We start from the raw sequence: 24,534 nt of genomic DNA, 5'->3' as shown, positions 1-24,534 counted from the left end.
TCTCTTGTTTTGGGTGATGCTGTCCCTGTTTTTGGGAGATTCATAAGTGGCCACCCCAAATAGGAGGAATGCCTGGCAGAGGCACATGGCTTTCTTATGCTTGGGTTGTTCTCCTGCTGCCAGTCACTTTTTCCACCAGGAAATGGGAGATTTGCCCCAGTATCTCAACTTGGCAATTTGGCCCTCAGCTAATCTCTGGACCTCTCAGCAGACACCCAACCATGTTGACCACCGCTGGTGTCAGGCCTGCTAATCCTAGGGATGTATAAGAATTTTGATGTTGTTCGCAAGGCATGACACATGCCCTGTTTGCAACTTCAAATGCAATTGTGACCATGAACACATGTTCTTCTTCGAAAATGTTCATAAATTGGCAAACATGTGCTCATGTTCGTTTTATGCAAATTTCCCATACTTATGCAAATTTTGTCATTTGTGCAAATGCCCCCTAGACTAAATCCGACCTGCTTTAGTCTATGGAGGGATTTTAGAAAATGTATGTAAATTTAGGAAATTTGCCCAAATTGAACAGGGGACAGTTGCAGAAATCTCCTGTTCGATGGCTGCTTGATTTGCGCAAGTTTCCCATGCATGCAGAGCAAGCAGCAATGGCAAATGAGAATGGAAATTGAGCACAGCATGAGTGGAAGCTGACGTTCAGAGAAACCTGGTGTTCTTGAACATCTCTAGCTCTTCCATCCCTAGCTAACTTCTTCTGGAAGCAATGCTTCCACTTCCCCAATCTGAGACTGCGAGTACCATCTTATTTTACCCTTGCTGTCTTCCACTGGCTCCTTCTCACTGACATACATTCTACCTCTGTGGCCTGGGTTGGAATACATCTTTCTCTTCATATAATATATAAGTTTGTCCTACATTTTCTCCTTATCTTGCTATAAGCTGGTCTTTACATTTTTTCCCCCATTTGTTCCATCCCCAATCTGTCCCCAATAATTTGACGTTTTCAAATTAGTTTTGCTACATTTTATCTCCTTGTAGATAAGTCTAAAAATGAGTTCTCTTCTTATCATCTGTATATCACTACAGCTTGCAAACACCCTGTATTGGGTTCTCTTTGGATGGTTGCATCTTTTATCTCCAAAGTGCTTTATAGACTTGCAGTGGCTGCCTGGAAGAGGCAGAGGTTTGCAGCAGGGAAAAGGTTCAGTGACCAGCACATATCAGGATGGGGGCAGTGGGAGGCTTACATTGAGCCTGGTTTCAGAACTCATGATGCTTTCTCTGGACCAGCATTAAATTTCCCCAAATATGCACCAAGCATTCAGAACCTCCTAGTTCTGTGAGCTAGATAAATTAAAGCAAGGATGGGCTCAAAATAGTTTGGGATCTACTGGTGGTTCTCTGTGGGATTTGCACCCAGATCACCAAGGCTTTCTGAGCCCAACTCATTTATCAAGAGCAATAACCAAGTGACTTTTCCCCACCTAAATTAGGCTTCTGAAATTAAGAAAGCTTCTTGGAGAGAGAGAGATAGTGTGTGTGTGTGTGTGTGTGTGTGTGTAAGCAGGAGTGGACTTTTGTGTGAAAGGACTGCGAGCTGAGTTCAGCTCTGGTCCTCAAAACAAATTCCTAGGCTCAGAGTCACCTTAACTGCCTGACCCAGTGCATATGTAGTCAGAAGGAGGTCCATAGAATTCAGCAGGGCTTACTTCTGAGTAAGCATGCAAAGGGACAGGTCATGATGGCCACTAGCTTTAAAAGAGGATTAGACAAAAGAGGCAGAGGCAGAATGTCATCCATACAGATAAGATCCTCAATATTTAAAGAACAACACAGTTATACTGGTTAAAGATGGAGGCAATATGGATCAGGGACAGTCACGAATCTCTTGGGTTAGGTGAGTATGTGATATTACTGGATTGGGATGGAGGACACCAAAAATTGAGAGTGATTTTGGCTGTGCTCTGGGAAAAGCCATCCCATGCGGTGTCTTTTCAGACATCCCAGACGTGGCTTTATCCCCATTTGGCAAGCTCGAAATATTTTCAAAATTCTACATGGGAAGCAGTTCCATGCAGGAATTAGCATGCAAAGCATGGAATGATTTTACACATCTTCGTTTCCCTTTGTGGCTGGCTGCGGTGAAATCCACGTTCATGCGATCGTTGACAAGCGACTCCCGGCCTGGTAATTCCTACACAAAGGTGCGTTCTGTGTAGGGATTTTGAAGTGCCCCTGGGTTTGGCAACATAAAGGACTGTTTTTCTTATTACCATATCTCTGCACTTGTCTAGTCTTGTTAGGTAACCCCATTTCCATTTGGCATGGAGAACAATGGAGAATTTCCCCTGCTGTTGTTCATAGTTTGCGCATATTGAATTTGCAAGAAGCATTTGTCAATCTGTTGGCTTGTTTCACTATCCAGCCTGCTCGTTTGGGGTTGGAGATGCTTCAGAGGCCTTTGTTGTTCAGAACGATTGGCTCTACAGCCAGATTGCTACAGCCCGCCCACCCATGCTTCCCCTTTCCTTGCTCTAGCACTTTTTGATTATAAAGTAGCTCATATGATTACCCCTTCTAAATAGGTCTTTCAACCTGTTAAATAAACTGGAGTTGAGATAGTCATCTGCTTTCTAACCAATGTATAGATTAACTAACAAATTAAATTGAAATCCAGCTGCCAGATGTGATTGTCCACAAATAAGCCTTTGAGGGTAAGCATGGGCTGGTTCCACTGGGCTGGTTCTGACATAATGATTTCAAGTGGACAAACCATAGTTTATCTGTCTGAGAATGAGCTGTGTGTCTATGCACTTGGTCCTCATCCTCCCCTTGCTAAACCACCATTTCCTGCGATGTCTACATTGAGAAACTGTGCTTTAATATCTGCTTACAAACCAGGATCTAAAACCAGGGTCTGATGGCATCAGGAGCATGCACAGGCACACCATGGCTTATTGGCCCAAGAACATGATTGAACCACACTGAACGAAGCATAGGAGCCAACGTATACATGATGTAGAATGCAATGTTATGCTTTTGGACTGATCTGTTTCAGGTTGTTGCTTCTGTTGGTGCTGCAGGGGTGAGGTTTATGTATTTTTAATGGTCTCTTATATATAAAAATGCTCTTTGCATATAGTGAACTAGTACAGCATTTTGTTAAACCTTTCAACAATGATGTGCTAATAAACCAGCCTGTCATATCCCCTGGTCCTGAGGCTCCACATTACTCTGAGGAGAACTCAGATTCAGATAGGTTACAGGTCACCCCACTTCAGGGGCAGCCCTCGGCACCCCTTTTTATACCATCCAGCCTGAGGATGTAGCTCTCCCATCATCGGACTCACCTGCAGTTTCTCTTGTCCCTCAGCATGAGACTACAGAAACAAACACCAGCCCATTAAGAACTGCAGTCCGCATCCAGCCAGGGTGAAGTCATTGAAAGACCAGGCTCTGCCAGCCTTCTTAAGGCCTCCATTGACTGCAGTCCTTTGCGGAGACAACAGCTCCTCATGGGAGAATACTCCAGGCAGCACTTCCTGCAATGTGCTCTCCAATGTCCTGTCTGGATTCCTGCTTGCCTGATGTGGCCCAGAACTGTCAGTGAGCACTATGGTACACTCCACTTCCCCTGGGCCTCAAACCTACCCAGAGCACATCCCATTCTGAATGACGGTTACAATTAAATAGTAACTTATCTTACAACCAACCAAAACAGCCAGCAATCCTGGATGGAAGGAAAGGCCATAGTTAAGATTTCCTTTTGCATTTTCTAGTAGAGTAATAAACCAGAATCAATTAGTCCTCCCTCCAATAAGTAGATTTGCCTTTGATATGAATAAAACATGTCCTTGGTGATCAAAATTGACCGACACTGAGTAATTGGCTACTTGACTAATTTATCTCTTAAAGTAGCCTTCCCCAACCCAGAACCCTCCAGATGTGTTGGACTATAACTTACAACTCATAATGCCCCAGCAATGCTGGCTTGGGATGATGGAAGGTGAGGTCCGATACATACAGAAGGCACCGGGGGGGTGGGCTGTCTTAAAATTTTGCAAGTCTACTTTATTTACGTTGTTTCCACTAGGAATATACATGCATACATACGTACATACATATGACTAACAACAGAGTATTAAACATATATTCTAAGCTAAACATTTCGGCTTCTGCCCTGATCAGCAGCTGTGCTGTTAACTGGGCATCTGGAGTGGCAGTTTGGAACTGCTGTTCATCTTTCTCTCTTTCTTATACATTTTACTTTAAGACTGACAGCATCCACAGGCGATCAGGACCCTCCTTGGTTGCTGTTGTGCCTCTCTCTCTCTCTCTCTCTCTCTCTCTCTCTGCCTCCTTCCCATTGGATGGCTTTTAAAAAGGGCTTGGGCAGAGGAAGACTTGGCTGTTTAGTAGAAGGAATCCTCTAAAGGTCCTTGGTGAAGTCTGTGGGCCTTTAGAGTGGAGCTTTGCATATGCATTTCCCTTCTTTTCTGAGACAAATCTCAAGTTTTGCACTGGGCACGAGATCCAGATTTCTGCTGCAGCATCTGCTCGCCACTTCACTTGTGGTTCTGCCTTCGTATTTCCTCCCTCTCTCTTTCCCCCATGGGCAGTTTGTTGTTGGCCATCTCTTCTTCTCTCCACATCTCTCCAGCTCCCCCTTCCCGCCTTTCTCTTCTCATTATCTCCTTCTGATGCTGGATGAGAGGACGTTGCTTTGCCATATGGCGAGACCAGGTGACCATGTTAACACACACATCTCGTGCTGTCGAGCTTGCTCAATCTGTAGCACTAGCAATGCATTGGGCTGCTGGCCAGATTCATCGCTCAATGTCCTCCCCTGCCTCCCCCTGCCCTCACTGTTGCGCTGTACTAGCTCTATTCTCAGGGCTGTAGAAGGCATGAAGAGGACAGGCCAGTGGGGGAAAGAGCCATAGTCCTTTCCACTAGTGTTGTTGCTAGAGGCTCAGGTTCTAAGGCCCAGTGGCAGAGCCTAGAAACTGAGGGGTGGAGCCTTGGAGCTAAAGGGTGGTGGCTCATGAGTCAGGGGGTGGAGCCTAGTGGTGGTGAGGATGGCACCTGGTGGGCCAGAGGAAGCTTCTGGCTGTGCCTTGTGGCTCAGGGTGGAGCCTGGTGGACGTGGTATGGAGCCAATAGCAAAAGCTCTGAAGCCAAGCATCAAATCACTTGTCCTTTACCTCTGAAATTTTAGTCCTTTCCCAGGAGGGTAAAACCTTGAAATTTCAGGACAAGTCTGGAGACCTGGCAATGCTACCAAAGATACTGTATGGGGCAGTCCCAGAAACCTTCTAGAAGGGAAATGGCCACACGCGCCCTGGCATATCTAACGTGAGAGCAATGCTGAAGAAGCCAGGAGTTGCAGAAGCCAGAGATGCAGAAGCCAGACATGCAGAAGCTGGGGGAGCTCTGTCAGGAGGTTGGCTGAAGCAAACAGTAAGATGATGTCATCTCAGGGGGATGCCAGGGAATGGAGGTAGGAGCCAATGCGCAAGTAACTTTTGCAACACTGGGAGAGAGCACTGGAGGAGGAAGCTCAGTGATGAGCTGAGCCCCTTCCTGGATATTGATGGGTCTTGTGAAAAGGGGTTACTGATGGACATGGTACACCTGCTCCTCCAAGTCTGGCCTTGCTGTTGGGCACCAGGGACCTGCAGCTTCACTGCAGTTAGGGTGGCCACATGCATCGCCAAAAAGGAGGACAAAAGAGGACACAGTTTTGCATAACTTTTGCATATGCTGATTTATATGTATTTATGCAAATTTAGAAATAATTGCTTTAATTTCAATAGAAATAAATCTTGCCATAGAGGGGAAGACTGTAAGCAGGTGTCCTGTGTACTTGCTCAGTCTGGTATCAAGTTGCTAACTGTTGATGGGCAGCTTCAACACCCCTGTTCATGGTTCTTTTATCTTTAAACCAGTCTTGGACTGTAAAGTAGGACAAATGGCCACCCTAACTGCAGTGCACCACCCTAGGGGTAGTAGAGCATGCTTCTCACATCTCTGTGAAAATTCCTCTGGTCACACATATTATTACTATGAGGACAGGGAATGCTTGTCTGTCCGTCTGTCCGCCCATCCATCCATCCATCCATCCATCCATCCATCCATCCATCATCATCATCTATCTATCTATATCTATTTTCCCATCCTTCCAGGAAGGAGATCAGGCCAGTGTATATAGTTCCCCTCTGTTTTATCCTCACAACAGTCCTGTGATGTGGTTAGTCTCAGAGATGTGACTGACTCAAGCTTCATGCCTGAGTGGAGATTTGAACCTTGGTTGCCCCATTCTAGTCCAACAACACTCTAACCACTACACCACCCTGACTCCATGTGAAGGCTTGGTATGTGCAGGATGCCTGTGTGTGCATAGAAGCGCATTGCATCCCCGGTTGGCGAGGGCAGAGACATCCAGTGTTGGGGTGGAAGGGAGGCTCTGCCAGCGCTACAGCAGTGTCACCTTGAGTAGTGCTTGTGTCATTGTGTACAAGGCCCTAATCAACTTGGGGCCAGGATACCTGAGAGAGTGCCTTCTCCCTTACCAACCTGCCTGGTCACTGAGGTCATTCTCCTGGTGGTTCCACATAGACCTATTGCCCAACGGGAGTCCACCAAGGGAAGAGCCTTCAGTGTGGTGGCTCCCATCCTGTGGAACTGCCTGCCTCTGGAGGTCAAGCAGGTGCCAACATTGCATTGTTTTTGGTGTCTCCTGAAAACAGCTGTTTTTGGTGATAGGCTACGTAAATATTTACGTAGCCTATCACCGAAAAGAGCAGGGATGCAAATGGTGTCGACTATGCTGGATGCCATTGGCGTCCGCAGCCCGGCAGTGGATGGAAGTCCGGCTGTGGATGTGCCTGGCCGGCGGCTCTGCGGACTTGCTGTGGAGCAGAGCTGGCCAGGGAGGATTCCGGGGGGCGGGACGGATCGTCCACCCCGCGGATGCCCGAACCAGAAGGGGGTGAGTATTTCGTACACCCCTAAGATGTGGAGCAGTATACAAATGTTGTAAATAAATAAATAAATAAATAAATAGACACATAGGAAGCAGCCTTACACTGGATCAGACCACTCTCCCATCTAGCCAGGGTTGTCTCCTCTGGGGGTTTTCAGCTGGGGGTTGAATCTGAAACATTTGCCATGCAAAGTATGTGCTCTATCACTGAATATTGGCCCATCCTCATAAGAATGACAGGTGAACGTTCACTGACATAGGAGCAAGTGAAAGAGGGCATATCAAGATATCAGCGAAATGGTTGAAAGGTAAAACAGACTCCCCTGGTGATCCACAGACATTACTAAACTGGCTTGCTGCTATCTGCATAACCCCACCAGTTCATCTGCTTAGCTTCCTCCTAAGTGCTGTTTCTTGGTCATGCCAGAGTCTGTCAATATCATACTATCCCTATACAAATCTATGGTGTGACCACACTTGGAATACTGTGTACAGTTCTGGTCACCACACCTAAAGAAAGATATCGTATAGCTGGAAAAAGTGCAGAAAAGGGCAACTAAAATGATCAAGGGGCTGGAGCATCTCCTCTATGAGAGACAGTTACAACAGCTGGGATTGTTTAGCTTGGAAAAAAGGAGGCCAAGGGGAGACATGACAGAGGTCTACAAAATTATGCATGGTGTGGAGAATATGGATAAGGAGACATTTTCCTCTGTCTCTCATAACACTAGAACCCGAGGTCATCCCATGAAGGTGATTGGTGGGAGATTCAGGACAGATAAAAGGAAGAACTTCTTCACACAGTGCATAGTAAAACTATGGAATTTGCTACCACAGGATGTAGTGATGGCCACCACTTTGGATGGCTTTAAAAGGGGGTTGGACAAATTCCTGGAGGGAAAGGCTATCAGTGGCTACTAGTCCTGATTAGGGGTGGACGAAAGTCCCTTACCTGTTCTCGAAGGACGTTTGCGGTGGGGGGGAGGCGCTTCGCTGCTCCCCCCGCGAAGTTCCGGCCGGGGGGAGGCTTCCCGCCTTGCCCCAGCTGAAATTCAGGCCGGGGGGGAGGCTTCCCGCCTCGCCCCGGCCGAAATTCAGGCCGGGGAGGAGGCTTCCCGCCTCGCCTGGCCGCGAACACGAAAGTTTTTGTTTTTTTTTAAAAATGCCCCCTGATAGGCTACATGACGATTCACGTAGCCTATCACGGCTAGATCTGCAAAGTCAGCCGTGATAGGCTACGTTAATCATCACGTAGCCTATCAGGGGGCGTTTTTTTTCTTTTCTTTTATTGCAATGGCGGCGGCGGCAGCCGGTCGAAAGACTGGCTGCCGCTCCCGCCCCTCTCGAACACCCGCCGAACTGCCGGCCGGACCCGCCGCTGGGAGGGACATTCGGCGAAGGTAAGTCCCGTCCCGGGGGGGGGGTGCGGGGTGCGGGGGGGGGGAGTTCGGAGGATTTCTCCCCGAAACTTGTTCGGGGGGCCGAACACGTTGGCGCTTGGCCCCCCGAAGTTTCGGGGAGAAATTCTCCGCCAACCCTAGTCCTGATAGCTCTGTGCTACCTCCAGTACCAGAGGCAGTGAGCCCATGTACCCCAGTTGCTGGGGAACATGGGTGGGAGGGTGCTGTTGCACTTATGAACTGCTTGTGGGTTTCCCATGGGCAGCTGGTTGGCCACTGTGTGAACAGAATGCTGGACTAGATGGACCCTTGGTCTGATCCAGCAAGGCTCTTCTTATGTTCTTATGTGACAGCGTGCTTGGAATTAAGTGTAGTCAGTACAATTCTACAGCAGATGTAGCATATCCTTGGGGATGTGTCCTGGCTAAGCTGGCTGCTTGGGGAATGTGGCCTACAGCATGAGCACTCACAGATGGTTCCATATCACTTCAGGTAAAGTAGGGTAAAGATGATGCAAACTTTGCATTCTCCCTTGGGCATGAAAGTACAGGTGCACATGCAGTGAGATGTGAAAAGTTACTGCATGCAGCCTGGCACAATTTATTAATGCCCATGCCAGCAGGTGTCATTTGGAAACATAGAACTGGCTGGTCTCACACTGGCCACAACTCAGTAACCACCTGGCTGTTATGTATTCTTTTTCTCTCTCTTCAGCAGCTCTGATAACAGTCCTGGTTTTCAATCAGTGGACTGCTAGTCCTGAAGCATCAGCCCAGCTAGTTTTTATCTGTGATTTGCTGGGTTTTTTTTTGGTTAAAGTGTTATAAACAAGGAAGGAGGCCAGCCTTGGGACAGCGGGAACTGGCGGGAGTCTCTGCGCTGGAATCTCGCTTCTGCTCAGCTGCTGAGCGGATGCCCGATAAATAGCGGTTGAGTGGCAATAAAATATTTATTCCATACTGCAGCTTGGTAATTGGCTCAGTGTGAAAGTTAATGTGATTTATCTGAGGCTTTTGTTTATAGAGAGATTACAGTGTAACAAGGCTGTGGGCATGCAGGGCTTTGAAGATGCAAGTATGCGGCCGGCTCTGTGGACACTTAGAACTTCCTAGATGTGGGGATACAGAAAGGTGATTTGCTCCAAAGTGTGTGGGAGAATCTGAGCAGAAGCTAGCTTTAGGGGCCTTGATGTAGGGATGTACGGTGTGTGTAAAATCTGCTCTATCTGTGTTTCATGGATTGTCAGGCATTTTTGTTCTGTCATCCGCCCAGACGTGCACAAATATATATTTTTTCCATCATGCAGAAAAATACGGAAATATTTATGTCAATATTTACATAAGTATTTCAATAATTTACCTCAGTAAGTAACATTTAGTGTATTGTCCCCCATTCCATTCAACGTTTCCTCAGCAGAAACTTATGTATTTTTCTATGGATTTATAAGCGAAAATTTTGGGAAAGTAAAAAAAATCATCCACGGACTCCACACAGACGGGTGTGTGTGTGTGCTCCTCAGTAGATTCCACAGGTCAGATTCTTAGAAATCCAAGCTCATTTTAATCTGTCTTGAATTTCTCCAGCATCCCTACATTGGTGTCATCCCAGCTGTTTTCCTAGGTGCTAAGCCAATGACATTTATGCTCTTTTCAGCATGACCCCTGACCCAGTGGCTCCTATCTCGGTGGGGCTGTGAATCCATTTTGGGTTTCAGTCAGAACCGGCCAGAACTCTAAAAGAGCTATCCAAAGTGCTGAACGCTATCCCCAAAATAGGTTCAGCACCTTGGATAGATCCTTTAGATTTCTGACTGGTTCTGACCGAAACGCAGAATGGATTTACAGCCCCACAGAAATAGGAGCTACCAGCCTCCACTGACCTGATCTGGAAAGACCTATCCTCCACCTTTGAAGCTCAGTTTCTTTGGTCTTACAATGAGGCAAGATGATGGGGCTGCTGCTGGCCATCTAGTTCTAAGTTCCCTGACGGGTGACAGACCTGATTTAATAAGTTCAGAGAGGGAAAAAGAACTCTTTCTAGAGTCTTGGCTCAAACGTCTATCTTAAGGAGCACCTCCAACAACATCAAGGATGCTGGCTGCTCAACGAGATCGGCCTAAGAAGGCCTTCTGTCTTTCCCATCAAGTCAGGACAGTTAGGCTGGTGAGGACTAGGGAGAGGGCCTTTTCTGTGGTGGCCCCCTCTCTGTGGAATTCCCACCTTAGTGACCTCTGCCATGCCCTCTCTTTGATGAGCTTCTGCTAGGCTTTGAAAACCTGGCTGTTGAGGTGGGCACTTGGGGTGGGTTAGGGTTTTTTAGAGCACTGTTGTTTTGTTCAGTTGATTATGTCAATTTGTTATATTTTGTGTTGTTATTTGTATTGTACGCCACCTAGAGTGGCTGGGTAGCTGGCCAGATGGGCGGCTAATAATGGCAAATCTAATACATACATACATACATACATACATACAAACAAACAAACATAAATAAATAAAGGCAGCACCATTTTCAGGGCCAGCACCAAGTTAGAAGAGGCCCTGTTTAGAGATGTTGGAGAAACCTGCAATGGATTCAAATGAGTTTGGATTTCTATGAATCTGACCCACAGATTCCACAGCAGACTGGCTTTTTCCAAGTAGTGCCAACTTGCAGACTGGTATTTTTTTTGTAACTTGGGGGGGGGGATTTGAACAAATGCACATTAGTACAAGTGCACACTTGTGCTATGTATTTATTATTTTATTTTATTTATTTCATTTCTATACCACCCAATTGTTGTTGTTGTTCAGTCGTTCAGTCGTGTCCGACTCTTCGTGACCCCATGGACCACAGCACGCCAGGCCTTCCTGTCCTGTGCTCTCTCCCGGAGCGTGCTCAAGTTCATATACCACCCAATTAGGGATGTACTAATTACTTACCTGCTGTTCCGGTGGGGGGGGACCACGGGGGGGGAGGCAATCTGTCCTTCCCCCCAGAATCCTTGCTGGCTGGCTGCGCTCCGCAGCAATTCTGTGGAGCCGCCGTCCGGCTCCGAAGCCCCAGTGATACAGCCACCATTGCCGTATCGCTGACTGGACTGACATACTGCAGACATAAATGGCGTCCGGCGTAGTGGACACCATTTGCATCCCTGCTCTTTGACATGTTAGGCTATGTAAATCTTTATGTAACCTATCACGCGAAGGAACAGGGACGCAAATATGCCATTTGCGTCCCTGTTTTTTCACACAATAGGCTATGTAAAGATGTATGTAGCCTATCACATCAAAGAGCAGGGATGCAAATGGCGTAGTGGATGCCATTTGCATCCATAGTCCATCAGTCCAGCCAGCGATATGGCAATGGCAGCTGTATTGCTAGGGCTTTGGAGCTGGCAGCAGGCAGGATCCGGCCGGTGAGGACTTCGTGGGGAGGTGGAGGTAAGAGATCCGATCCTCCATGGACTTTGGGGGGCCGGATTCAATAGAATTCAGCCTCATTGGGGTCTGTGGAGCATTTCTCCAACATCCCTATGTCCAATAGCCAAAGCTCTCTGGTCAGTTCACAAAAATTAAAACAAAAGAGCACACAATAAAACAAGATAAAATATATAAAACATTAAAACCATAGGGCCGCGGTGGCTTAGCGGTTAAGACGCTGAATTGCAGACCGGAAGGTCGGCAGGACAGCAGTTCGAGACCCAAGTGCTGCGTGACGGAGTGAGCTCCCATCTTCAGTCCCAGCTTCTGCCAACCTAGCAGTTCAAAAGCAAGAAATTGCAAGTAGGTAAATAGGTACCGCTTTGGCGGGAAAGGTAACAGCGTTCCGTGCACCTCGGTGTTCAGTCATGCTGGCCACATGACCATGGAAGCATCTTTGGACAGCGCTGGCTCTTCGGCTTAGAAATGGAGATGAGCACCACACCCTAGAGTCAGACACGACTGGTTGGGGACACCTTTACCTTTACCTATAACAATACAACCAGAATAAAACCTAGCAGCAATGCAGGGATTTAAAATACAGATTTAAAACAGCAAAGCTTAAAGTCTAGAAAGCTAAAATGCCTGGGAAAATAAAAAGGTCTTCACGTGGCGCTGGAAGGAATACAGTGTAGGTCCCAGGCAAACCTCACTAGGGAGCTCATTCCACAGCCCGGGTGCCACAGCAGAAAAGGCCCTCCTCCTAGTAGCCACCCTCCTCACTTCCTTTGGCAGGGGTTCACAGAGAAGGGCCACTGAGGATGATCTTAAGGTCTGGGCAGGCACATATGGGAGGAGGCGATCCTTCAGATAACCTGGCCCCAAGCCGTTAAGGGCTTTGAATGTTAATACCAGCACTTTGAATCGGGCCTGGAAATGGACTGGCAGCCAGTGCAGCTGGAAAAATACTGGCGAAATATCAGCTTGCTGGCCAGTCCATGTTAACAAACTTGCTGCCCTGTTTTGGACCAGCTGAAGTTTCTGGACCATTTTCAAAGGCAGCCCCACATATAACGCATTGCAGTAATCCAGACGAGAAGTTATCAGAGCATGGATAACTGTAGCTATGCTATCTCTGTCCAGATAAGGGCATAGTTGGTATACCAGCCTAAGCTGATCAAAAGTGCTCCATGCCACTGAGTTCACCTGTGCCTCAAGTGACAGTTCTGGATCTAAGAGCATCCCGAAACTATGAATGTGATCCTTTAGGGGGAGTGCAACTCCCTCCAGAACAGGTTGAATATCACCTAGCCGGGCAGACAAACCACCCACTAACAGTACTTCCGTCTTCTCTGGATTGAGTTTCAGTTCATTACCGTGGCCAGGCACTGTAATCTGTGCTAGTACAGATCAGCACAGGTGTGCATTAGTGAAAATACACATGGGCACAAGTCCGCATTAGCACACTTGCGCATTTGCAAACAGGAACAAAATTCTTGCACATCCCTAAAAAAAAATCCAATTCCGTCAATGAGTGGACGACGGAACAAAAGATGACTGCCAGTCCACGAAACACAGATGGAACAAATTTCACAAAATCAGTATATCCCTAGCCCTGGTCAAGGTGTGTGCATGTGTGTGTGGGCAGTAATGTTACCAGGTTGCGGTTGGCATGGGCACCCTTTTCTTCCTTTTTGTATTTTTACTAGGTTGGTGGGAGCATTGTGAAGTGAAGTAATGGCCAAGAATGCGGCCATCCGATCTCTTCTTTTCCCCAGAATGCCCCTAGGCCCTGGTGTATCCTCTATTTTTTTGGTTGTATGGGCTAATAGAGCCACATGTAGACACCCACATGGTTTGGAAAACTGGTGTGACGTACTTCCAGCTGGGACTTCTGAACAGGGATGTGCGAAAGTCACTTAGCTTTTCGCAGAGGTGATTCGTGGTGGGGGGAAGCGCTCCGCTCCCCCCTCCGAAATCCTAACCCAGCTGGCTCCGCTCCGCGGCAACTCTGCTTAGCCACTGGCCAGGTGCATTCGGAGGCATGCGGAGCCTGCGGACGCAAATGGAGGCAGCTACGGTGGCCGCCATTTACGTTCCTGTTTTTTTGCTGTGATAGGCTACGTAAATATTTACGTAGCCTATCAGGGCGAAAGACAGGGGTGCAAATGGTGGCCACTATGCCATTTGCGCCCCTGTCTTTTGCCCTGATAGGCTACATAAATATTTACGTAGCCTATCACGGCAAAAATGGCAAAGCAAATGGTGGCTGTAGATGCGGCCGCCATTCGCAAAGCAGCGCGAACGGCACCAGGTAAGTGCTCCGTTTTACGTGCCTTTCGCCGGGTGGTGGGGCAGGGGGCTTTGTTCCACCATGGATTTCAGGGGGTCGAATGCACTGGCATTTGGCCTCTCTGAGATCCATGGCAGAATTCTCTGACATCCCTACTTCTGAATCCTTTCCTTTCTGGAAATCTTTTTGTGGCCAACTCCTGGGGCATCAGGAAGTTAGGTAAAATCTAGGCCCAGGTTCTCCTAGGATATAGAAAGAGATCTGGAGGAATGTACTCAGGGATAAAATATTCATAATTCCTTGTATCCTACTGGGTAGTAACAACTGGTCAGTGTAATTCAGTGTAATTGCTAATGCAAAGCTAGAGGGCTAATTGTAGAACTGAACCAAACGCAATGGATGAGGCCTTCCAAGCTGGTATAAAATGATGGAACTCTGACGATTTTCTGTGGAGCTCTTCTGCTGGTTTGCAGTAGCTGGGGGACCACAGTAGAGATTAGGAAGGCAAAGGTTACAGAAATTATGGAAGAAAATGATATTTCCCCTCTTTTTCTTTTCTTTCCCTAGGGCAGCAGTTGAAGCTCTGGCAGCTTTGTTGAAATCAAGTAAGTTTTTCTACCTTCTCACCATTCCTTTCCCTTTTCCATGCTGTCTATGTAGGTAGAAATGTTCCCATTTCCCCAAAGGTAATTCCATCCCCTCCCTCCTTCATCCTAATCAGTACTGCTTGTCTGAAACTGCAATACAGCACAGAGGACGAATTCCGTGAAACGAAGGAAGAGTGTCTGTGATATTTAGGTCCTGTCTACCTTATTTACTGCATCCTAAATTGGATAACTTACAAAATCAGTAAGGAAGTATTCCCAGTGACATTTCTAAAATGACAAGGTGAATATTTTAACCATGCTTGTGTATATGGAGCTGCCTTCTTCGGAGTTGTACCACTGGCCCATTTAGCCCAGGGCTGTCTATTCTGACTGGTAGTGGCCATAGGAGAAGGACCATAGCAGCAGTTCGCCACACTTCCAGTGATCCTGAGGAGCCTTCAGACCCAGTCATTCCAGCCACAGGTCTGGAGGTCTCCATATTGTTTGCTTGGACTCCTGGCCCAGCTCTGAGACTCTCCCCCCCATCATCAGCCCCCAGAGACACAGGAGAAGAGGAGATGGGAAGCCAGGAGGAGCTTCAGAACCACCGTCAAAGTGCCCAGTAAGCCACATGCAGTGGAGGCTGGTGGCTCTGATTTCAGTGGGGTGGTGGATCCATTCTGGGTTTCAGACAGAATCAGCCAGAACTCTAAAGGAGCTATCCAAGGCTCTAAATCCATTTTGGGGATATGGATTCAGCACCTTGGGTAGGGATATCAGAGAAATCTGTTTGTGAGGAGGAGTTAGATGAATTGTCCTAGGCTTGCCTCCCTGGACTTCATTTCAGCTCCCGCTGCAGCACTCGACTTGATCTGCAGTGAGCTGGGCCAGTTCACAGATTTCCTGGGAATTTTGCACATTTTGGGGAAGGCTCTGCAAATTGCACAAATTTCTGAGCAATTTGTGCAAATTACGGCTGAATCATTACAAATTTGTGGAATATGTGTGAACTGTGCAAATTTGGCCGTAATTTGTGGAAATTGGTCAGAAATTTGCACACATTACAGAACCTCCCCCCACCCCTCAATGCATACCAAAGTTCCTGGAGTTCGGGGAATAGCAGGTGTGAAGCTCCATTGGCTCCACTGAGCCAAAAAACAGCTGGATTTCCCAGCAACAAACATCCCTAGCATTAGGAGCCCAAATTCTACTCTAGCTCAGATTTAAAAAAAATCTGATCCTGAAAAGAATACCCAGTTTTCCCCATCCTTCCATCCTGCCACAAACCCCTTCCACTCAGCCAGCCTCCTCTTCCTCCCCCCGTTGAAACCACACTTACCTTGTTAGGTCTGCAGAGGCAGCTCTCTGGCCTGTGGGACAGGGAAAGAGGGAGGTCTCTCCCTTCTTCCACTCCTTTGTGTGCAAGGATGAAAAGCCCCAATGGCCTTGGGAAATGCAGTTTTCCCAAGACAACTCCAACACCAGCAACCCTTAGAAAAATAACATTTCCCAAGGGCCCCCAAGGCTTTTTTCCTGGTATGCTAATCTGCAAGGGGAGGAAGGGGATTTCCTCTCCCTGTGGCCTAAGCACTGCTGCTATCAGCCCCACTGGGCAAGTGTAGTGTCAAGGGAAGTTTGGGGCAGTGTTTTGGGGACCTCAATATGGGTGGGAGGGAGAGGTTTGGGGACTTAGGGGTGCTAACTTGGATTGGCTCAGAAATATGTTTCCTCATTTTGGGGAGAGGGAGGGGGAATAACCTCAGTTCATTTCTGAGCCAATCTGAGTCAGCTGGAGGGCAGGGCAAGTTGAACATGGCTACTGAATGCCAACATTTGGTAGCACTGAGCTGCGGCAGCATGCACCTAATGTTTAAAGTCTCTCCAGTCAGATAGGAAGGCCTTTTGTACGAGCCAACGCACACTCAGAATGAATGTTCTTGGAGTGAATGTTATACCCTATTATGCCTCTCTCCCATCTAAAAACACTTAGCCTTTTATTACCGGAATTTAATAAAGCTTTGATTAAGAAAGAGTGCTCCACCACTGCAGACAATCTTCCCAACAATAAATCACCATGCCGTATTGTCCTTTCCCTCTCTCACCCATGATCTGATTCTCCTCCCCACTGCCCCAATCTCTTTTTCTCTCTCCTTTTCATGAGCATTAGGAATGAATGCATTTGTGAGAAATTGGAGTCCCAGAATCTGCACTTCAGTGAGCCAGTCTGAGTTCTCAATTCGCAAATAATACTCCACCATTAACCTTGGTGCCCAGAAAGGTCATATTATTGCAATGAGGAAGTACCTTCTGGTTTGGACTCTAAATCTTAATCAGGGGGATGATCAGGTCACTCCAGGGCTGCCGTCACCCTTTTAAAAGCCAAAATTAGAATTTAGAAAAGGTGGAGTTCAGGGAGGTGAGGAAATGAATGGAAAGGAAAGGGAACAGCTTTGTATGTAGCACAAGTGTTCCTTCAGTTCTCTTTTGCTGGCCACCTCCAGGATCTTGATGTAGAATAATTGAATCAAAGAGCTGGAAGGTGCCATGGAGATCATCTAGTCCACCCCCTGATCAATGCAGGCTCTCCAGTGAAGGGTGCAGCTACAGCATCGCTGACAGACAGGCATCCAGCCTCTGCTTAAATAACTCCAGTGAAGGAGAGTAGGGATGTACGAAAGTCACTTACCTTTTCGTGGAATCTTTCGCGGTGGGGGGGGGAAGGCGCTTCATCCCTCCCCCCAGAATTCTTAATGGGGGGGAGGCGATCCAGTCCTCCCCCCCAGAGTCCTTGATGGCCGGCTCCGCTCGGATTTCCGGCTGCGGACGGACTGCTGTGGACGGAAATGGCTGCTGCTGTAGTGGCCGCCATTTGCGTCCAGCCAGGCAGCTGTGATAGGCTATGTAAGAATTTACGTAGCCTATCACGGCTAACCCCACCAAAAAACCCAGCATATGGAAATGGTGGCGGCTACAACGGCCACCATTTGCGTTCCCTATTTTTCGCCATTTTATCCTACGTAAATATTTACATAGGCAATTACGGCGAAAAAAAGGGAACCGCAAATAGCATAGTGGGCACTATTTGTGTTTCTTTTTTTTTCGCCATAAAAGCCTACATAAATATTGACGTAGAATAACACGGCAAAAAAAAAAGGAACGCAAATAGTGCCCACTACGCTATTTGTGGTTCCCTATTTTTTTCGCCGTAATTGCCTATGTAAATATTTATGTAGGCTAGAATGGCGAAAAATAGAGAATGCAAATAGCGGCCGCCGTTGCCGCTGCCATTTGAGTACGCTGGGTTTTTTTTGGGGGGGGGGGTTAGCCGTGATAGGCTACGTAAATTCTTACATAGCCTATCACAGCTCGAAAGATGGCAATGGCGGCCGCAGCAGCCCGGCCGCGGCCGGCCAGGAGACCAGCCGCCTCCGCTGGAGCTGCCGCTGTTGGAGCCACCGCCGCCACATCCGCTGCATCCGCCCCAGGTAAGTGCTGTCCCGGGGGATTCTGCGGGGGGGCAGGGGGCCATTCCGCCACGGATTCTGGGGGGCCAGATTCTACAGAATCCGGCCTCACTGGAATCCGTGGTGGAATTCTCTGCCATCCCTAAAGGGGAGACCCAATCCACCGAGGCATGTTTTCCACTGCTCACCAGCCCTCAGTCTTAGGAAGTTTCTCCTAATGTTTAGCTGATATCTTTAACATCACCAAAGCAGAGTTAGAGCAGAGCCAAATATGACCACAGGCGCAAGCCTATCTGGATGCCCGTCAGCTTCCGAACTCAGAGGCTGACAGGCATCCTATGCAGAGTGGGAGGAGCACAGAGCTGATCATTGTTTCTGCCCTTCTCCTGCTCTGCATTTTTGCTAGATGGGCAGATTTGCCTGCCTAGCTAGGACTCTGCGGAGGGGGAGGGAAGGAGGCTGGGGAAAGCCAGGGATAGCTTGTGTCACTGCTTCTCCAGTCCCCTCCTTTCCCCTCCCACAGAAACGCCCCCTCTCCATCCTCCCTGAGGTCACTTTGCAAGCCAGCGTGGTCCTCTTTGCGCTGGAAGTGAGGGGGAGGGGGTGGAGAGCTCGGACTCCTAGGTTGGAGCAGTGTCTCTGACCTCAGATCCAGGAATCAGGAATCAGATCCAGGATCCTATGCCTCCCCCTCCCTCGATGCTGTCTAGGGGTCATAGGATTGCTCTCTATGGTTTTTTTGTTTCAAGAACAGCATTGCTGAAAATACCTCCCCTTCCCAGTGGTACTTTTTTGCAGTCTTTGTGAAAATGGTGACTGATTCATTTACATTGCCCTCAGTTACCCTCACCCTCAGTGATATCATCATGAAGCTGAACCTCACTGACTGTATAGAATAGTGAAACCATTCCATCAAATAATGGAGCAGGGGCATGATAGAGGTTATATATAAAATTATGCATGATATGAAAAAAGTTGACAGAGACATGTTTTTCTCCCTCTTACCATACTAGAACCCTGGGTCATTCAAGGAAATGGAACAGTCAGAGATTTAGGATGGACAAAAGGAAGTACTACTACAGACAGAAGGTGGTTTCTTGAGACAGGCATCACTCCAGAATGATTGTCATGGAAAAGCCACCAGAGTTTGGGGAAGGGGGCATTTCTGGCACCTCCAGCTAAAAGGCAGAGGCAGGTGTGTGTGTGTGTGTGAGCATGTGCGTGCACGCACACACACACCTGTGAGAAAACACATGGATTAGTTTAGAATTGAGACAGGGAGAAATACTGGCTGCATCTGATGTAATGGTAAATGAGCATAACCTCCTGCTGGGCTTGCACACTCCCTTCTCTCCTCTGCATTGCAAGTGTGAGATGGGAAGTTTTTGCTTCTGTTTTTGATTATCTGCAGTTTAGCGTTATGACTAACCACAGTTTAGGGTTCAATCTCAACAACAATTTGTTGAAACAAAGCAGCTTTTCATCATTCATGGTCTGAAGGTGCCTTGTTTGAAACAAACCATAGTGGAAGCTAACCACAGTGCATTAATGACAGCCAGTGTGGTGTAGTGGCTAGAGTGCTGGACTGGGAGTCGGGAGATCCGGGTTCTAGTCCCCACTCGGCCATGGAAGCTCACTGGGTGACTTTGGGCCAGTCACAGACTCTCAGCCCAACCCATCTCACAGGGTTGTTGTTGTGAGGATAAAATGGAGAGGAGGAGGATAATGTAAGCCGCCTTGGGTTCCTTGCAAGAGGAAAAAAGGTGGGCTATAAATGCAATCAATCAATCAATCAATCAATCAATCAATAAAATAAATTCAGTTGGGAAGTCATGGCAAGATTCAGTTAATCAAACACGGAAGTGAAAGATTCTGGACTCCTCCTTAGCCACACCAAAGGAGGAGGAGAAAGTATGAGACCCCAGGGGGAGACAGAGGCTAGACTCATTCCAATCCCAATAAAATATGGTTTATTGTAAAGTCTGAATGCAGCTAGAGAGAATGAAGACAGATGAAGAGAGAAACAGAGACATGGAAGCAATGAGAGTGAGGTGAGCTGAAGCATCTTGGAGTACAGGGTATCTCTCTCTCTGGAGATCTGATGTCACAGCAGATTAGCTGCCTGATAGGCTTGTGTATTCTGCTCACCTCCACCTGTGCTCCATTGGCACGTTCGTAAATAAGCCAAATATTACAAAAACACCAGAAGTCTCCAATGATCTCTCCTAGGAAGGAAGACACCCTGGAACCTCTCACTGCTCAGGGAAAGTATAACAATACATTACCAAGAGTTCAAAATCAACTGCATCAGGTGTGGCATGTAAACTTGCCCTCCTGGTTTGACCTTGGGTGGCATGTGAAATGCTGTCTGAGTGTTCATGGAGATGCCAGGACTGGAATGACCCCATAGTTTGGTGGCAGAGCAAGTTCTTTTCAGTCAGAAGGTTCCAAGTTAAATCCCAGACACCTTCAGTTATAAATGATCTCAGACAGCAGGGCTAAGAAAGACGTTTGCTTGAGATTCGGAGAGTTGTTCTACATCAGCCTTCCCCAACCTGGTACCCTCCAGATGTTTTGGACTGCAGATCCCAGCCAGCATAGGTAATAGATAGGAATCCTGGGCATTGTAGTCCAAAGCATGCACAGGGCACCAGGTTGGGGAAGGTTGCTCTAGATAATACTAGGTTAATTGGACCTGTGATCTGAGTCAGTTTTGTAAGTGCACGTGCACAAGAGACAGGAGAGGACTATACAAGATTAGGCAAGACTGAAGGCATGAGAGCACTCTTCAAATACCTGAAGGGCCATGATAGCCAGTGTGGTGTAGTGGTGAGAGTGTTGGACTGGGACCTGGGAGATCTGGGTTCTAGTCCCCACTCAGCCATGGAAACTCACTGGGTGACTTTGGGCCAGTCACAGACTCTCAGCCCAACCTACCTCACAGGGTTGTTGTTGTGAGGATAAAATGGAGAGGAGGAGGATAATGTAAGCCACCTTGGGTTCCTTGCAAGAGGAAAAAAAAATCAATCAATCACTCAAGATAAGGGCAAAGTCTTGTTCTCTGCTGCCACCCCAGAGGGTAGGACTAGATCTAAAGAGCTTAAGTTAACAAGGAGATTTTGGTTGACCATTAGGAGAAACCTGCTGATGGTAAGAAGAGTTTAACAATGGAACCAATTATGTGAGGGATGGAGGGATCCCCCACACTAGAAGTATTCTAGCAGAGGATGGAGACAGGCATGTATTTGGGATGCTCTAGTCTGGATTTCCTGCATTGAGCAGACAACTGGAATTGATGGCCTACAAGAGTCCTCTCCAATCTGACCCTTTTCAGGCATTTGCTTTGAATGTGTGAAGAGGGCTGTATGGGGTCAAATGTCCCCAACATCCCTGTTGCATATTGAGTGTGAAGGTCTGGGGGGGGGGTGTTAAGCAAGCTAGGCTTGGAATCTTTCCCCACAACAGAGAACCCCCAATTCTGTAGGGTTCTTGATTTCAGGGAGGATTCTAAGAGCATACAGCCAAATGTGCTTGGAATCCCTCTTCTCATCTTTGTGCTCAAGGCATGAAGGTCTCCAGTGGGAATGGAGAAATTGGGGGTGAGGCTTTTGTGTCTGACCCCACTGCCCTCTTCATGCATTTGCAGTGAATGCCTGAAGAGGGCTTCCATGATTCTATGACAAGACATATCATCCCCAGTTTAAGATGTTTAACTTCCTGAATCCCAGAAGAGGTGGCTGAAACCTTAAGAATCGAAACTCCAATGGAGTTTTAAAAGGCATTCCCAAAATTCGCCACACAAGGCAAAATAAGGATAGTGATCTATCAGAGAAAGGTAGCAGGAAATTGGGACAATCCATGGTAAAATGGGAGTGTGTATTTTTCAGTGCTTTTTCATCAACATCTTGCTTTTGTACATCTAACCTTTTGGGCATTGAATGACCTTTCAGTTCTCCATGCCTGGCTTTGACCCTGTTCAGAACCATCCTAATGTTGCTTCTGGATAACCTTCAAAAAAGAAAGGGCATTTGATTCTTCCAGATCACTTAATCTGTACCCAGAATCTGTATGGTGTCCCTGCTGGGTTCAGCATCAGTACAATTGTGCCTGGCACAGAATGGAAATTGAAATCATTACATGGTCATAGCACTGCACCGTGTGTATCGTATTAACACTGGTAGTATAGATGTAGCATTGACACAACACCTGGTCCAACAGATGCTGCAGGGGTAACTGTGTGTGTGGCAAACAATTCCCCAAGTCAAGATTTGTTCACCCTCTGGTATATTTGTGTATATGTACTGCAGCATGATTGTCAGAGCCAGACCTGACATTACCGTTCTTGACACAAAAGGCTAGTCAATATTATTAGCTTTTGAGTTTTGAGTCTTGGCAAAAATAAGTGAAGGCCAACAGGAGGCAGAGAGACAGTGTGTGTGTACAGAACTGTTCCTTTGTTGGGCATTAATACAAAAGTGGCAATGTGGAATTGGTGGAGAGAATTGGCGCTCACTGGGAGAGTACATATTTTGCAAGCAAAAGGCCCCAAGTTCTATGCTTGCTGTCTCCAATTAAATCTAAGTTTTTCAGGTAGAAAGGCTTGGGAAAGTCCTCTCCCTGAGATTTTGAAAAGGCAGAGGAGGCAGTAGAGGTTAGATGGGCTAATGGTCTAAGTTAGGAAAAGCCAACTTCATAGGGGGATAGTGTGTGTGTGTGTGTGTGTGTGTGTGGACTACAATCTCCATCAACCCTAGTCAGGGTGGCCTATGGTCATGTATGATGGAAGTTGTAATCCCACAAAATCCAGGGGGCCACAGGTTCCCTGCCCCTGTCTAGAGTGGCCATGTGTGCCCTATGTTACGGATGACAATCCTCTATTTCAAGGGCTATCAGAAACAGTCCTCTATTTGAAGGTGTCCTCTATTTGTAGTATTGTCCTGCCCACGTCCATGTTTTTAAAGATAAAAAAAATCAGAAGAAGCTGGGAGAGGAGGGGCACTGAAGTTTCCCATCAATAGTTATCACCTCGACAGCAGACAGGTGTGTTCTGAAAGAAATAACCTGCTGTAGTACTAGCATGATTTGGACCAATTCCTACAATGATTAGGATGTACTGAAGTCACAAATGTCTATTTTTGGAACAGAGGCCAGTCTGGGGGATGTGGGGGCTTCCAAAGCCCTCTTGAACCTAATCTGCCCAGTAAGCCCCAAGGGGAAGCAGAGATGGCTTCACTGTGCTTCCTCAGAACTACCAGCCTGTAGAACATTTGGGCTGGGGTTCCCCTTCCATAAACAACAAACAACCATCAAAACTCTGCAGCTTCCCCTGTTCCTCCTCATTTTGCTGTGGGGTTATTTGGCTTCCAGCCAGTGGATCCTGTTGGCTCCAATTTCGATGGGGCTGTGAATCCATTCTGGGTTTCAGTCAGAACCAGCCAGAACTCTAAAGGAGCTATCCAAAGTGCTGAACCCTAGCCCCAAAATGGATTGGAATGGAATCACAGCCCCACCAAAATCAGAGCCACCACCCTGCACAGGAATCTATCCAAGTTTTTCTACATTATTCTGCTGTTTCCACAACACAGGACTATCTGAGAACTACAGTTTTTTCATTAACATCATGCACTTTCAGCCTTAAATTAGAGCCAAGATCTTTCATTAACTGTAGGTGTGCTCACATGAGTCTGTTCTTAGCAACGTTCAGTAAAGAAAAGCCTCTCACCCAGACTTCCTATCCTAGAACTTCCTATTCCTTTTCTACATGCTAAGTCTCTACACTTACTTGTGCAGGTAGTGTGCGGTTGGTGCGTGGAGCCAAGGGCAAAAGGTAGAATAATAATGGACATCCATACCTTAAATGGGCCAGAAATGGCCACAACTTGGTTGATTACAGTTTAAATGGATTTGGTGGAGAATAGTGTTTGGATCAGGGCATGGGACAGCCAACCTGTGAGGTGGTACTCACCCAGCCCACATGCTAGGTGCATCATGGAGAGAGGCAGGAGTTTCAGGCCTGCCATGGTGTCAGTAGGGATGTGCGAACCCAGCCCTGTCCGTGTTCTCCAGGTGCCCGCTCAGCTCCTGCCTCCGCTCTCTGGTACTGTGCTTGAACCTCCCACGTGTTCAGCGAGCACCCCGCACTCACTCCGGTGGGCCTCGTTGAGCTCCATGGTCACCATTTTTTGAAAAATAAAATGGCAATCGCCAAAATGCACATTTTGGTGAATATGTGCATTTGCAATTTTTGTATACACAAATATGTGCTTTCGCAAAATACACGTTTCTGCATGTGCAAATTTGCACATTTTTGTAATCGCCATTTCATTTTTTTTAAAAAATGGTGACTGTGGAGCTTGATAAGGCTGCTGGGTGAGTGTGGCCTCCTTGTCAAGCATGGGTAGGGGGCGTGTGGGGTCAGGGGCTCGGCGAGCGGGGCTTCAGGGTGC

At 47.4% G+C, this 24,534-nt stretch overlaps 1 protein-coding gene across 1 annotated transcript in view; it reads left to right on the top strand.

The window, feature by feature from the left end:
• The window catches only part of AGBL1 (AGBL carboxypeptidase 1), a 732,367-nt gene that overhangs the window by 38,034 nt on the left and 669,799 nt on the right, over nucleotides 1-24,534 (top strand). Inside the window, 1 exon segment of the mRNA XM_084816379.1 lies at nucleotides 14,605-14,642. Within this exon segment, the coding sequence (XP_084672505.1) occupies nucleotides 14,605-14,642 (38 nt within the window).

Source organism: Heloderma suspectum, chromosome 11 (assembly GCF_057233095.1).
Source record: "Heloderma suspectum isolate Gila_16-S chromosome 11, 16-S_ref, whole genome shotgun sequence".
Lineage (NCBI taxonomy): Eukaryota > Metazoa > Chordata > Lepidosauria > Squamata > Helodermatidae > Heloderma > Heloderma suspectum.
This window is presented reverse-complemented; position numbering and strand designations above follow the sequence as displayed.